This window comes from Hypanus sabinus, chromosome 21, assembly GCF_030144855.1.
Source record: "Hypanus sabinus isolate sHypSab1 chromosome 21, sHypSab1.hap1, whole genome shotgun sequence".
NCBI lineage: Eukaryota > Metazoa > Chordata > Chondrichthyes > Myliobatiformes > Dasyatidae > Hypanus > Hypanus sabinus.
The window spans coordinates 2,724,290-2,736,807 of NC_082726.1; the positions used below are offsets into that span (position 1 = coordinate 2,724,290).

General features: G+C 42.6%; 1 protein-coding gene across 7 annotated transcripts in view; it reads left to right on the forward strand.

Annotated features, from left to right (window-relative positions):
• The first annotated feature begins 663 nt into the window (after positions 1–663).
• Positions 664–12,518, forward strand: part of adpgk (ADP-dependent glucokinase) — a 37,237-nt gene continuing 25,382 nt past the window's right edge. For 2 of the 7 annotated variants that reach the window (XM_059945860.1, XM_059945863.1), the window contains exons 1-3: positions 1,522–1,852; positions 4,394–4,619; positions 7,214–7,276. In XM_059945860.1, the coding sequence (XP_059801843.1) occupies positions 1,638–1,852; positions 4,394–4,619; positions 7,214–7,276 (504 nt within the window). In that variant the 5' untranslated portion in view covers positions 1,522–1,637. Of the gene's footprint in view, positions 1,853–4,393; positions 4,620–7,213; positions 7,277–12,518 lie in introns of all 7 variants that reach the window. The other 5 variants (XM_059945865.1, XM_059945864.1, XM_059945861.1 and 2 more) reach the window with 5 other exon arrangements.

The following is a 12,518-nucleotide window of genomic DNA, read 5'->3' on the forward strand; positions in this document are numbered from 1 at the left end:
TTGAAGCACTGCGCTGAATTCTGGTTGCCTCACTACAGGAAGGATGTAGAAACCATAGAAAGGGTGCAGAAGAGATTTACAAGGATGTTGCTTGGATTGGGGAGCATACCTTATGAGAATAGGTTGAGTGAACTTGGCCTTTTCTCCTTGGAGCGAGATAGATTGTGAGGTGACCTGATAGAAGTGTACTAGATAATGAGAGGCATTGATCAGAGGTATTTTTGCCAGGGCTGAAATGGCTAGCACAAAAGGGCATAGTTTTAAGGTGCTTGGAAGTAGGTACAGAGGAGATGTACAGGGGTAAGTTTTTTTTACTCAGAGCGGTGAGTGCTTGGAATAGGCTGCCAGCATCAGTTGTGGAGGTAGAAATGATAGGGTCTTTGAAGAGATTCCTGGATGGCTGCATGGAGCTTAGAAAAATAGAGGGCTATGGGTAAGGCAGGGACATGTTTGCCACAGCTTTGTGGGCCAAAGCCTGTATTGTGCTATATGTTTTCTATGTTTCTATTACCACCAGTATCTATTTGCGTGGTTTAAAGCCACACACTATAATAATTCCCCGTTATTATAAATGGCCTGAATTGGAGCCATTGTTGTTCTGGCAGATTTGCTGAAGCTTTTGTTTGGTCGTGGAATAAGGCAGCAGAAACGTCTGTAGGACAAGCCTTGTTTTTTTATATTAAAATATATTCACAATAAATTATTTACAATAAACCATTCAATAACTCTCAATTCTTTGCAGACGTTACCATTACATTTACAGTAGAACAATTTCAGCCACTCACGTGGCACTCTGATGATCTATATTGTACATTGTTGAAGGGTATACTCCCAGCCACCCAACCCCTTCTCACTCCCACGGGAGTGGAACCCTAAACCGTGGTCCTTCCCTATCGGGCCCTTGCGGTGGTTGTACCAAGTTTCAGTGCGTCCCTCAGCCGGCAGCATTCTGCCACGGACATATCTCGATGCGCTGGCAGACCAAAGAGCGTCTTTCACGGTGTTGATGATCTGCCAGCAACAGATGTTTGTCTCCGTGTGCGTCCCCGGGAACAGCCCGCAGAGCAGAGAGTCCTCTAGTACGCAGATGCTGTGACACCAGCCCGTTCAGCCTCCTTCACACCTTCTCCGCGAACCCAGTGTGCAAAGAGGTGGGTTACTGATTCCGCCCCTCTACAGCCTTCCCGTGGGTAGCGGGGTGTGGAGACGATGTTCCGAGCGTACGGTAAAGATCTGACTGGGAAGGCCCCTCTCACCGCCAGCCAGCTGGTGAGGCCTGGTGATGAAGCCTCGGTTTAGTACGGTTCACTGAAAGGAAGTGTGTAGCTTGTCAAACGTCGGGCTTATTAGTGGTTACGTCCAAGGCTCCTGGCCACATTTTATCGCCACTTCCTTCACTCTTTCATTCAGATTTAACTCTCGACAGTTGGCCTTCAGCTTTGAACGAGGCAGACTGTTTACTCTTTTCTATAGATTCTGCTTGGCCAGCATTTTGTGAGTCTTCGTTTTGATGAGGCTTCCACAGCGGCTAGGCCAATTGTCATGGAAACAGGTTGCAACTGGCTGGCTGCCGTGCGCATGCGCGGGAATAGGGCGTGACGTGCATTGTTTCCGGTCGACCGCAGCCGGTCTGCAGGATGTGGCGGGCTGCTGTCGGGGTCGTGGTCTTCGCCGTGTGGCTGCACCTCCTCTGCTCATTCCTTCAGCTAGAGGTTCCGGAGACCGTGGCACGATTTCTGTCCGAGAATGTGCTTGGTATGGTGGCGGAACAGACGCCGGAGGAGCTTCTGGCCGAGGCCTGGAACGTGATGATCGTTCCACCGACTGTGGGCTGGACCAAGGTGGCCGTGGGGTGAGTGAGGGACGTGTGAGGCAAGACGAAGGGTAGCTGGGCGTCCACAGATGAGATGGGTGGTATGGAAGGACGTGAGGAGAGAAGGCTTGGAGGGATGTAAGGTGTAGAGTTGGTGTAGGAAACAGAGAGGTCGAGGTAGGCTCCAAGGATAGTTGGTTTGTCTTGCGAGGTGTAATTACGCAGAATGAACCTAAATCCACACCAGGTAACCTATTGACGAGCACAACATTCTTATGAGGTTTGATAGGTGAATGCAGGGTTGACCTGAGTCTTGACTGGATGTCTCAAACCAGCTGTCCCATTCCCAAAATAAGGGGTTCTAACGTGTCGATTTAAGGGGTTCTAACGTCTCATCTTGGTTGGTTTCTTCTTCTGGGTATACCCTATATTCTTCTGTTTGGATACCCTCCAACCTGATGGTATGAATATTGATTTCTCCTTGTGGTAAGCAAATTCCTCCCCCCCCCCCCCCCCCATTCCCCACTCTGACCTCAAACAAGAGAAAACCTGCAAATGCTGGGAATCCGATCAACACACACAAAATGCTGGAAGAACTCAGCAGGCCAGGCAGCATCGATGAAAAAATAGTACGGTCAACGTTTCGGGCTGGAAACCTTTGGCTGGATCCTTCAGCACGAAATGTTGACTATACTTTTTTTCCCCAAAGGTCCTGCCTGGCCTGCTGAGTTTCTCCAGCATTTTGTGTGTGTTGCCCCCATTCTGACCTTTCACTTCTCACCTGCCTATTACTTCCCTGGGGCTCTCTTATCCTTCCCTTTCTTCCATTTTCCACTCTCCTCTCCCACCAGATTTTTTTCTTCTCCAGCCTTTGACCTGGCTTCAGCTCTCATCTTCCAGTTGGCCTCCTTCCCCACTCTCCACATTTTTATTCTGGCTACTTCTCCCTTTCTTCTCAGTCCTGATGAAGGGTCTCAGCCCGAAATGTTGGCTGTTTGCTCCTTTTCTTTGATGTTGCTCAACCTGGATTCTAACAGCATTTTGTGTGTGTTGCTTTGGATTTCCAAAATCTGCAGACTTTGTTGTGTAAGGGTTGACTACTTGGGGCACAAATGAGTCATTTCTTCACCCAAAGAAAGAACCGTTCAGATTCATTGCTCAAGGAGGCTGTGAGGTTCTCACTATATTCAAGACAGAACTGCAAAACAGATAGTGAACCGCAGTTCAGTCAGCATTTATGGCACAAGGAATGGAGTTAACCATTTTGGGTGGTGCCTCTTCATTATAATTAGAAAGATGAGCAAGCACATGTGTTGTAATTTGCAGAGAGAACAATGTGCTTGATAGTGTAAAACTAAGGTTGCCCAAGCAAGATTACTTTCAGAGCTGGTAGCGAGTAAAAAAAAAAAATTAGAAAATGTGGAATAAAAGATGCTTGCTATACCCAGTATGAGTTTTTGCATCAAAATCAGCCAATTTGGTCAAACAGGAAAGCTGGTTTCAACATTAAGTCCTGAGGGCTGCAACGTGCCTTGACAGAAAATGAGTGTGTTCTGTTTTTCATGGGATTGATCGGAAGAATTACAAGGCCAAAGGAAAAGTAGATTGAGAGCATAATAGAGAATTAAAATAATAGAAAGCCAGGGATCACTCTTGAGGATTGAATGGAGCTGTTTCACAAAGTGGTTAACCAATCAGTATGGGCGGGACTACATCATGATTACAGAATGCAACATGTAAGGTGTGTTAGTGAATTTGTATTCAAGATGGAGATTGATAGATTTTTGCACGTGAAGGGAACCAGCAGATATGGGTCATTGCTGGGAAGTATTGTTGAGGTGAAAGGTCAGTCATAATCTTATTGAATGAAGAAGCAGGCACAAGGGGTTGAATGGCCTTTTCAGTTTCTGAGGGATGAGTGGAGGATTGGAGAGGAGAAGCAGAGGATGACGGCTGCAGCATAAGGACTCGGCGTGGATGGGATGTGCCCTTGCACTATTGCTGAGTTTCGGTTCTTGACACTGGGGCGAAGATTTTTGACATTTTTTGTTTACTGTTGCCATCGTTGGCAATGTTCCTGTTGATGCTGGCCAATTGTTAACAGTTCTAGATCAGTGGTTCATTCTGCAAGTTGCAGAGGATTCAAAGAGAATTAAGAGATTCCCCATCAAGTCAACCCAGATAACTTTTAATGGTTGATACAGTTTTATTTGGTTTATTCAAAATGTGCTGAGATTTAAAAAATGTGAGGTATCACAAAATGTTAATTTGTACTGCATTAATATCAGAACAAATCCAGTGTACTGTTACATAACTTGGAAAGAAATAGGGAAGTAATGAAGGGAAGCAGTCGTAGTGTAGTCAGGTAAGATGAGCATCACATTTGGCATGGGCGAGGTGAACCATAAGGACTTGGCTCTGTGGTGTATGTTTCTGTCACTTACTGAATTTTAACTGAAAACACATGGGTGTGACCAACATTTGATGTTAAGAGCTACAAGCATGTCTTGAGCCACTTGTCTTGGAGTATTGGTGTGCTGTGAGTGGTGGTGGTGCTGACTGCTTCTTCCTCTTGGACAGGGTGAATGCCTGTGTGGATGTGGTGGTGTGCGGCGTTGGCCTTTTAACAGCTCTGGGCTTGAACCCTGGTAATCAAGCGGATCATGACATACTGCAGTCGACAGAAGATCTAAGGGAAACTTTCTCTTATTTCATGGAGAAAGGAGTGGCAGCCGAACGATTCTTCGCTGAGAAGGAACACTTTCAGAACATTGCTCTGGCTGCATCCAAGTACCCAGGAGCTAAGGTGCAGCTTTTGTTTACCGAGCAACCTATGGGTGAAGGTACAATGTTAAAGCCCAAAACTGTAGAAGCAGCAGGACAAAATGAGATGAATTGGAGTTTTTAAATGCAACACGTTTGTAGTTTAGAGAAAAAAAGGAACATTTTGAAGGTACAAGCTTTTATTGAATTTAGGGAAAGGCTACATTTTGATCAGGAACCAGTGTGAGGGGTGACATTAAGTTTAAAGATAAATTTATTTATTTTACACACCTATGGCATGAGGATGTGTTGGTGTGTCTAACAGACAAAAGTGGTTGAAGGTTTCATTTGGAGACAAACCCCTTTGGAGACAAATCCCTCTGGAACTCCTGCAGCATCCAGATGCTGTTTTATGGGGTTTAACCTCCTAGCCTTTGCCTCTGAAATGAATATGCTGTTCTGAGGAGACAAGCAGATGAATGTAGGATGATTTGAATTTGAAGGTTAAGGTTATCCTGTGCAAGTGAATTTCCACCAAACAGGAATTTGTTGTAACTCTATTTGGCTATTCAGTGCTGAGGAAAGCTTTAGATAGAAGAAAGATGTGGATAGTCAAGTTCATTTGGATAAGTTGAGGGAGCTTGGGGTTTTCTCTTTGGAGGTAAGGAGGGTGGGATGTACAAGATAATAAGAGGCATAGAGTAAGCAGCCAGAGACTTTTACCAAGGCAGAAATGGCAATATGAGGGGGCTTAATTTTAAGCGATTGGAGGAAAGTGAGGGGAGCATATCAGAGCTAGTTTTTTTACTGGAGTGGTGGGTGTGTGGAATGTACTGATAGGTGGTGATGGAGGCAGATACATTAGGAGCATTTTAAGAAACTCTTAGGCACATGGATGATAGAAAAATGGTGGGCTCTGTGGGAGGGAAGGGTTAGATCTTGGTGTAGGTTAAAAGGTCAGCATAACATTGTAGGCTAAAGGGCTTTATTATGCTGCAATGCTTTATGTTTAAATGGCAAATGTAATTTAAACCAGTTTAGTGTGAGGTAATGCATTTGGGAAAGTGAAATGATGTAAGACGCTCAGCAGTAAATGAGAGGGTAATGATGAGTAGATTCAACCAATCACACTTGGATCACAAGACAGATCAATAAGGTGGCTGAAAAACCTTACGGATACTTGCTTTATTAGCTGAAGTTTAAAATATAAAAGCAGAACCAGTTAGATCATGATTGAGCTATTATACACAGTTCTGGTCATCACATTTCAAGAAAGATGTGAGGCGTAGATGTTACCAGGACTAGAAAATTGTTGCTTTCAGGAAAGATTGGATGAGCTATGATTTCTTCAGAGTAGTAAAGGCTGAAGAAAGACTTTAGGTATTTAAAATTAAAGTCTTGTTAGTGTAAATAGGAGTTATTTCTCTAGCAGTGGGCAAAAACTAGGGTCCAGGGTAATTGGCAGAAGGATTAGAAAGGCGTGATGGGGTGTGGCACGTTCTGCCTGAGGGAATAGTGAAGGCACACACAGTACTTAGATGAGTGTTTGAAGAGCCCTGATACAGGCACACCTGCTGCAAGTTGCAATTGGGTGGGGTTTGAATGCGCAGCTGAATAGCCTTTTGTATCATAAATTTTTTGTAATTGTGTGAATAACATTTTGTCTGGAGGTTGTGAAATGCATTGTGCAAGATTTAATTCATGCATAAATTTGTGTAATTTAAAATAGAGTAAGTATATGGATTAGGCCTGAGATTAGGCTAGGGTTAAATAGGTGAGTAGCTGGACAGCACAGCTCATTGGGCCAAAAGGGTGAATTCCATGTTGTATCTCTGAATAAATAATACAGAAACAAATACGTCTAAGACGCATAAGTAAATTATCTTTTGCAGTCCTGGGTCCAGTGAGTGAAATGGGTCCATGAAATGATGTTACATAAATGGTGCTGCTATTCTGATGGTCTTTCAGTCTACACATTTCTGTGGTATAGAGCAAAACACAGTTGACCAGTTTCCAGGAGAATGGTGTGAGATTTAAAATGAGCTATATTGTACTTTGTAAATCAATAGCTGGCTAGAGTTTATAAAAGGCTGATTAGGTAAGCTGCCAAAAGCCACGTAGTAAAATACCTTTAGTAGCTGAGAGCTAGTCCTTACAAAGAAGTCTTTTGTAAATGCTTCAGGATCCTGTAAACATGTGGTATTAACCAGCAATTGTACCTATGATCCACCAAGTTCCGGACACATTTTAACTTTTTAATATTGTATGTTTACAACTTTTTCCACCTTTGAAGATGTCAACTCTTCCCCTGGGCTATAGGCCCAAAGGTGCCAACTCTCCCCAGGGCTCAATAGAATAATAGAAAATTGTACGGAGCACTAAAATTGTGGTTTAATATTTCTATTATAACCGAAGGCAGTTATTTCATAATCTTTACAGTGAATGTCCAGCGGTTTAGTCAGTGTAGGTGGGGACAATTTGAGAGAATAAATTTGTGGATCAGACTCCATTAAAGTGTTTCAAGTTTTCTGATTACGCCCTTGCATTATTGAGACCAATGGTCTTTGACAGCTTGAATTGACTCTGCTGATGAGATGAAGGCATTCCTAACTGTTATTCTTTCTGTCATCTTTACAGCACTTTGTGGGCGGAAATGCTGCTCTCATTGGTCAGAAGCTAGGGTCGAATGGGAACCTGTCGGTTAGTCTATTATTTCTGTATTCTTACTACTGTAAAACCATGGTCATAACTTGCATATTTGTGGGAGAATGAGTGTATGTCATTTCTGCTGTCGAATCTGGTGATGTTCAATCTGCAGTTTCTTTTTGGGGTCCAAGAATGAGTTGAAAACTTGTTGCTTCACGATCGTTTATTGTCCGAGATGTAACACTGAGCATCATAGGAAGTCATTCCTACCTGTGGCCATCAAACTTTACAACTCCTCCCTCGGAGTGTCAGACACCCTGAGCCAATAGGCTGGTCCTGGATTTATTTCCACTTGGCAAGATTAACTCATTTTTATTTAATTATTTATGCTATATTTAATTATTGCTATATTTCTTCACTGTTCTTGGTTGGTGAAGCTGTAACGAAACCCAATTTCCCTCGGGATCAATAAAGTCTGTCTGAAAGTTCAAAACAAAGATACAGTCACAGAGCACGCGAAACTATTGAACAAAAAACTAAGACAGACAAGATCTAAGATGGCGATTTTTGCAGAGACAGACACTTTTATACTGTGAAATTCCTGAGATAAGCAAGGACCAATTAGAAGATGTAGGTATAGCATGTTTAACACTTAGCCAATGAAAATGAAAGATGATAAACCTTTGATTGTTATATCACTTTGACACCAGCAGGTGGAGTCTAACTTTATTCCCAAGGGAAATTACAGTGTCAGGGTAACATTAGAAGTTAAAAATACAAACTATGTTTGTGAAACTACAACTTGTTGCTAAAAATTCATTAATTCAATTAATACCTTATTAAAAACAAAGAACAGATTCTGGCACTGCTGAACAAAAAAAAAACAATCATTGATCATTGTTCTGACTTTGTCAGTGATTAGAGATTTTTATTGTCATGTGTACATTGAACATCGTTGGCTCCATTCTCTCATACATATTGTTAAGTCTTGTGGTTCTGTTTCTCTCTGGATTTGGGTCTATTCAGTGCTGGTTGTCCCTGTAGTTGTAGCAAACTGTTGCTGATCTCAGGGTGAGGTTTTTTAGATGACAGATCTGCCACAATGAGGCCATTCTCATGTTGGAGGAGCAACACCTTATATTCCATCTAGGTAGCCTCCAGTATGATGGCATGGACATAGATTTCTTAAGTAATTTATTTTCCCCTCCCTCTTATCTCTTCACCTCAGTTCCCCAGTGCCCCTCCTCCTTCCCTTCTCCTATGGTCCACTTTTCTTTCCTATCAGATTCGTTCTTCTCCAGCCCTTTACCTTTTCCATTAGTCACCACCCAGCTTACTTCATCCTCTCCACCCACCTGGCTTCATGAATCAACTTCTAGCTTGTCCTCCTTCCCGTCCCTCCACCTTCTTATTCTGACATATACCCCTTTCCTTTCTGGTCTTGCTGAAGGGCCTCAGCCCAAAATGTCAACTGTTCATCTGTTTCCATGGATGCTGCCTGAGTTGCTGAGTTCCTCCAGCATTTTGTGTGTTACTCTGGATCTGCAGATTCTCTTGTGTTTATGAACAGTAGTAGCTACTTGGCTTTCAAGACTATCACTCTTCAACATACAATCAATTGAAACACCGTGACTGCACACAGCTGATCTCCATTTAACTAATTATATGACTTCTAAAACCAATTGGCTGCATCAGTGATAATTTCATGTCATATTAAAGGGGGTGAATACATGTCATCAATTACTTTGTGTTTTTATTTGTAATTAATTTAGACCAATTTAGAGAAACTTGATTTCACTTTAAAACAAGAGTCTTTTCTGTTGATTGGTCTCAAAAAAGCCAAATTAAATCCACTGTGATTCAATGTTGTAAAACAATAAAACATGAAAACTTCCAAGGGGTGAATACTACTTACAGGCACTGTATATCTGCCTAAGATTTTTGCTCAGTACTGTAGTTATAGTGGAATAACATTGTTACAAAAAATAGTAGAGCCCAAGTCCCTGAGTGTCATGGCCTGAATCTGATCGTGATGGAACACCTGCTTAGAAAGCAATTCCTTAAAGTCTCCTTCAGACTTTTTTCTTTAAATCCAGGTCCTTTGGAGTTTAACATTTCCACCTTGGGGGAAAAAGGCTCTGACTATTTATGCTCTTTAAACATTGCATAATTTTAGATAGTTCTGTCAGACCACCTTCTTGCCCTCCAATGCTTGAGAGAAAGAAATCCATTTTTATCCAGCCTTATAGGTAATACACTCCAATCTGAATAATATCCAGGACCCTCTCCAAAGTCTCCACATCCTTCCTATAGTGTGGCAACCAGAACTGCACACAAAAGTGTGGCATAACCAAGGATGAGCTCCCAAATTTTATATTCAGCTCCCTTGCCAATGAAGTTAATGTCATGTGCCACCTTTACCACTCTTTCCATGTGTTGTTACTTTAGAGAAGTAACACATCTTTTATACCCAATTCTATTAAAGGACTTGCCGCTTTCCTGTTTCACTTGACCTTCTAAAATACATCACCTGATGCTTGTATTAAACTCATCTGCCATTTCTCCACCTAATTTTCCAATGATCTATATCCTTTGATAACCTGCACAGCTCCACTGATTCTTGTGTACAGCACTGGGCAGACCATTAAACTCGACTGCCAAGTCTTCATCTACTTATTCACCCTGTCTATATACTGCGTTAGTGTCCCAAATATTGTCATCACAGCATGCCTCCTTTCTCTTTCAGTATCACTGCAAAAAGACGGGTGCCTTGCATTCTGCCCCCACCCTCCAGTCATTAACTATATTGGAAATTATTGAGGACCAAAAAGTGATCCATGGAGCATTCCACTAGTTATGTCCTTCCAGTCTGAAAAAAAGACATCTATTCTACCCGCTTCTACACTCAGTGGTAACTTTTTTAGGCTTTTTGAAAGAATGAGTGAAGATTGTTGCAAGGCAGGAGCCATTTGAAAATGTCAAGTCTCATTGGGAGTGAGTTTTATTTGAGCCAATAAAATGGGTGGTGTAAGCAAAGGAGCCATTTTGGAGCAGGAGGCTTTGGCTCAACAGGGTTTGGTGAGAACAGGCTTGGGCAAGCACAGGTCAAGGATCCAAGTAAGTTTTTCTAGTAAGTTTTTTCTTCTTTGTCTATCATAGCTAAGAATGGTTTCAGAGGTGGTGGTATGTTCTTTGTGTGAGATGTGGGAACTGTAGGAGACGTCCAATCTCCCTGATGTACATGTACGTGAAGTGTGTTGAGCTGCATCTTAGAGACTGTGTTGAGGAATTATATCTGCAGTTCCATGACCTTCTCATACAAGAGAATGAGGAGGTGACAGATAGGAGCTACAGGGAGGTAGTCACCCCTAATTTGCAGGAGGCAGGTACCCGAGTGACTGCCAGGACAGGGAATAGGCAGCCAATGCAGGGTAGCTCTCTGGCTGACCCCTCAATAATAGGAATACCATTTTGGGTGTTGTTGGGGGGGTGGATGGGGGGCTGGGTGGGGAACAATCTACCTGGAAGTAGCTGCAGCAACCTGATCTCTGGCACTGGGTGGTTTAGAAGGGAAGTGGGGAGGAGAGGGTTACAGTAGTCATAGGGGAATCCATAGCTGGAGGAGCAGACGGCAGATTCTATGGATGAAGGAGAAACTCAGATGGTATGTTGCATCCCAGGTGCCAGGTCAGGGATGTCTCAGATAGGATCCACAGCGTCTAAAGGGGGAGAGTGAGCAGACAGAAGTCGTGATACATATTAGTACCAATGACATAGGTAGGAAAAGGGAGGAGATCCTGAAGAGGGAGTATAGGGAGTTGCATAGAAGGCTATAAAGCAGGTCCTCCAGAGTGGTAATCTCTGGATTGCTGTCTGTCCCGCGTCAGTGAGGGTAAGATGATTTGGCAGATGAATACATGGCTGAGGATATCTGGATTTCTGGGATCACCTCTGGGGAAGGTATGACCTGTACAAAAAGGATGGATTGTACCCAAACCTGAGGGGGACCAGTATCCTTGTGGGCAGGTTTTCTAGAGCTGAGGAGATTTAAACTAATTTAGCAGGGGGAATAGGAAACTCGGTGAAGGGGCTGATAATAGGGGATTTGGTATACAAGTAGATGCAGTGTGTAGTGAGACTGAGGAAGGACAGGCAGATGATAGAGCAAAATTGAAGTGTAACGGGAAAAATCGTAAAGAGTGATGAATACAGGACTGGAGGTGTAACATTTGAATGCAAGCAATATATGGAAGAAGGTAGATTATTTTGTTGAACATTTAGAGCTAGGCAGGTATGATATTTTGGGTATCACTGAGTTGTGGCTGAAAGAAGATCATAATTGGGAGCTTAACATCCAACGATACACCTTGTGTTAAAAGGCGGGTAGGGAGAGGAATAAGGTGACATAGGATCAGATGATATAGCATCCTTGTGAATAAAGCTAAGAAATATTGCGAGAGAGTTGGGGGAATTTCAATATGTAGGTAGATTGAAAATAATTGGGTTGGTGCTGGATCCCAAGAGCGAATTTGTAGAATGTAGAATGCCTACGAGATGGCTTTTCAGAGCAGCTTATGGTTGAGCTACTAGGGGAGAGGCAGTTCTGGATTGGATGTTGTGTGATGAACCAGATTTGATTATGGAGCTTAAGGGTAAAGCAACCCTTTGGAGGCAGTGATCATAATATAAAATTCACTCAATAGTTTGAGAGGGAGAAGATAAAGTCAGATCTATCAGTCTTACAGTGGTGTAAAGGGAATTTCCGAGACATTGCTGGCCAAAGTAGATTGAAAGGGGACAATCACAGGAACAATGACAGAGTTTTTGGAGGTAATTTGGGAGGCACAGGATAGATACATCCCAAAGAGGCAGCACAGTAGCATAGTGGTTAGCACAACACTTCACAGAACAGGTGCTGCCTGTAAGGAGTTTGTATGTTCTCCCAGTAATCATGTGGGTTTCCTCCCACAGTCCAAAAATGTACCAATTGGTAGGTTAATTGGTCATTGTAAATTGTCCAGTGATTAAGCTAGGATTAAATTGGGGAATTGCTGGGTGGTGAGCCTTGAGGGTCCTATTCTGTACTCTATCTCAGTAAATAAAGTAAAATTTTAAAAAGATGAAGTATTTTAAAGGGACGATGAGGCAACCACATTGACAAGGGAAGTCAAAGTCAGCATAAAAGGAAAATTTGTGGGAAGTCAGAGGATTGAGAAGCTTTTAAAAACCAACATAAGGCAACTAAAAGAGCCATAAAGGGAGAGAATTTTTTTTAAACAGATATACAAAGAATAAA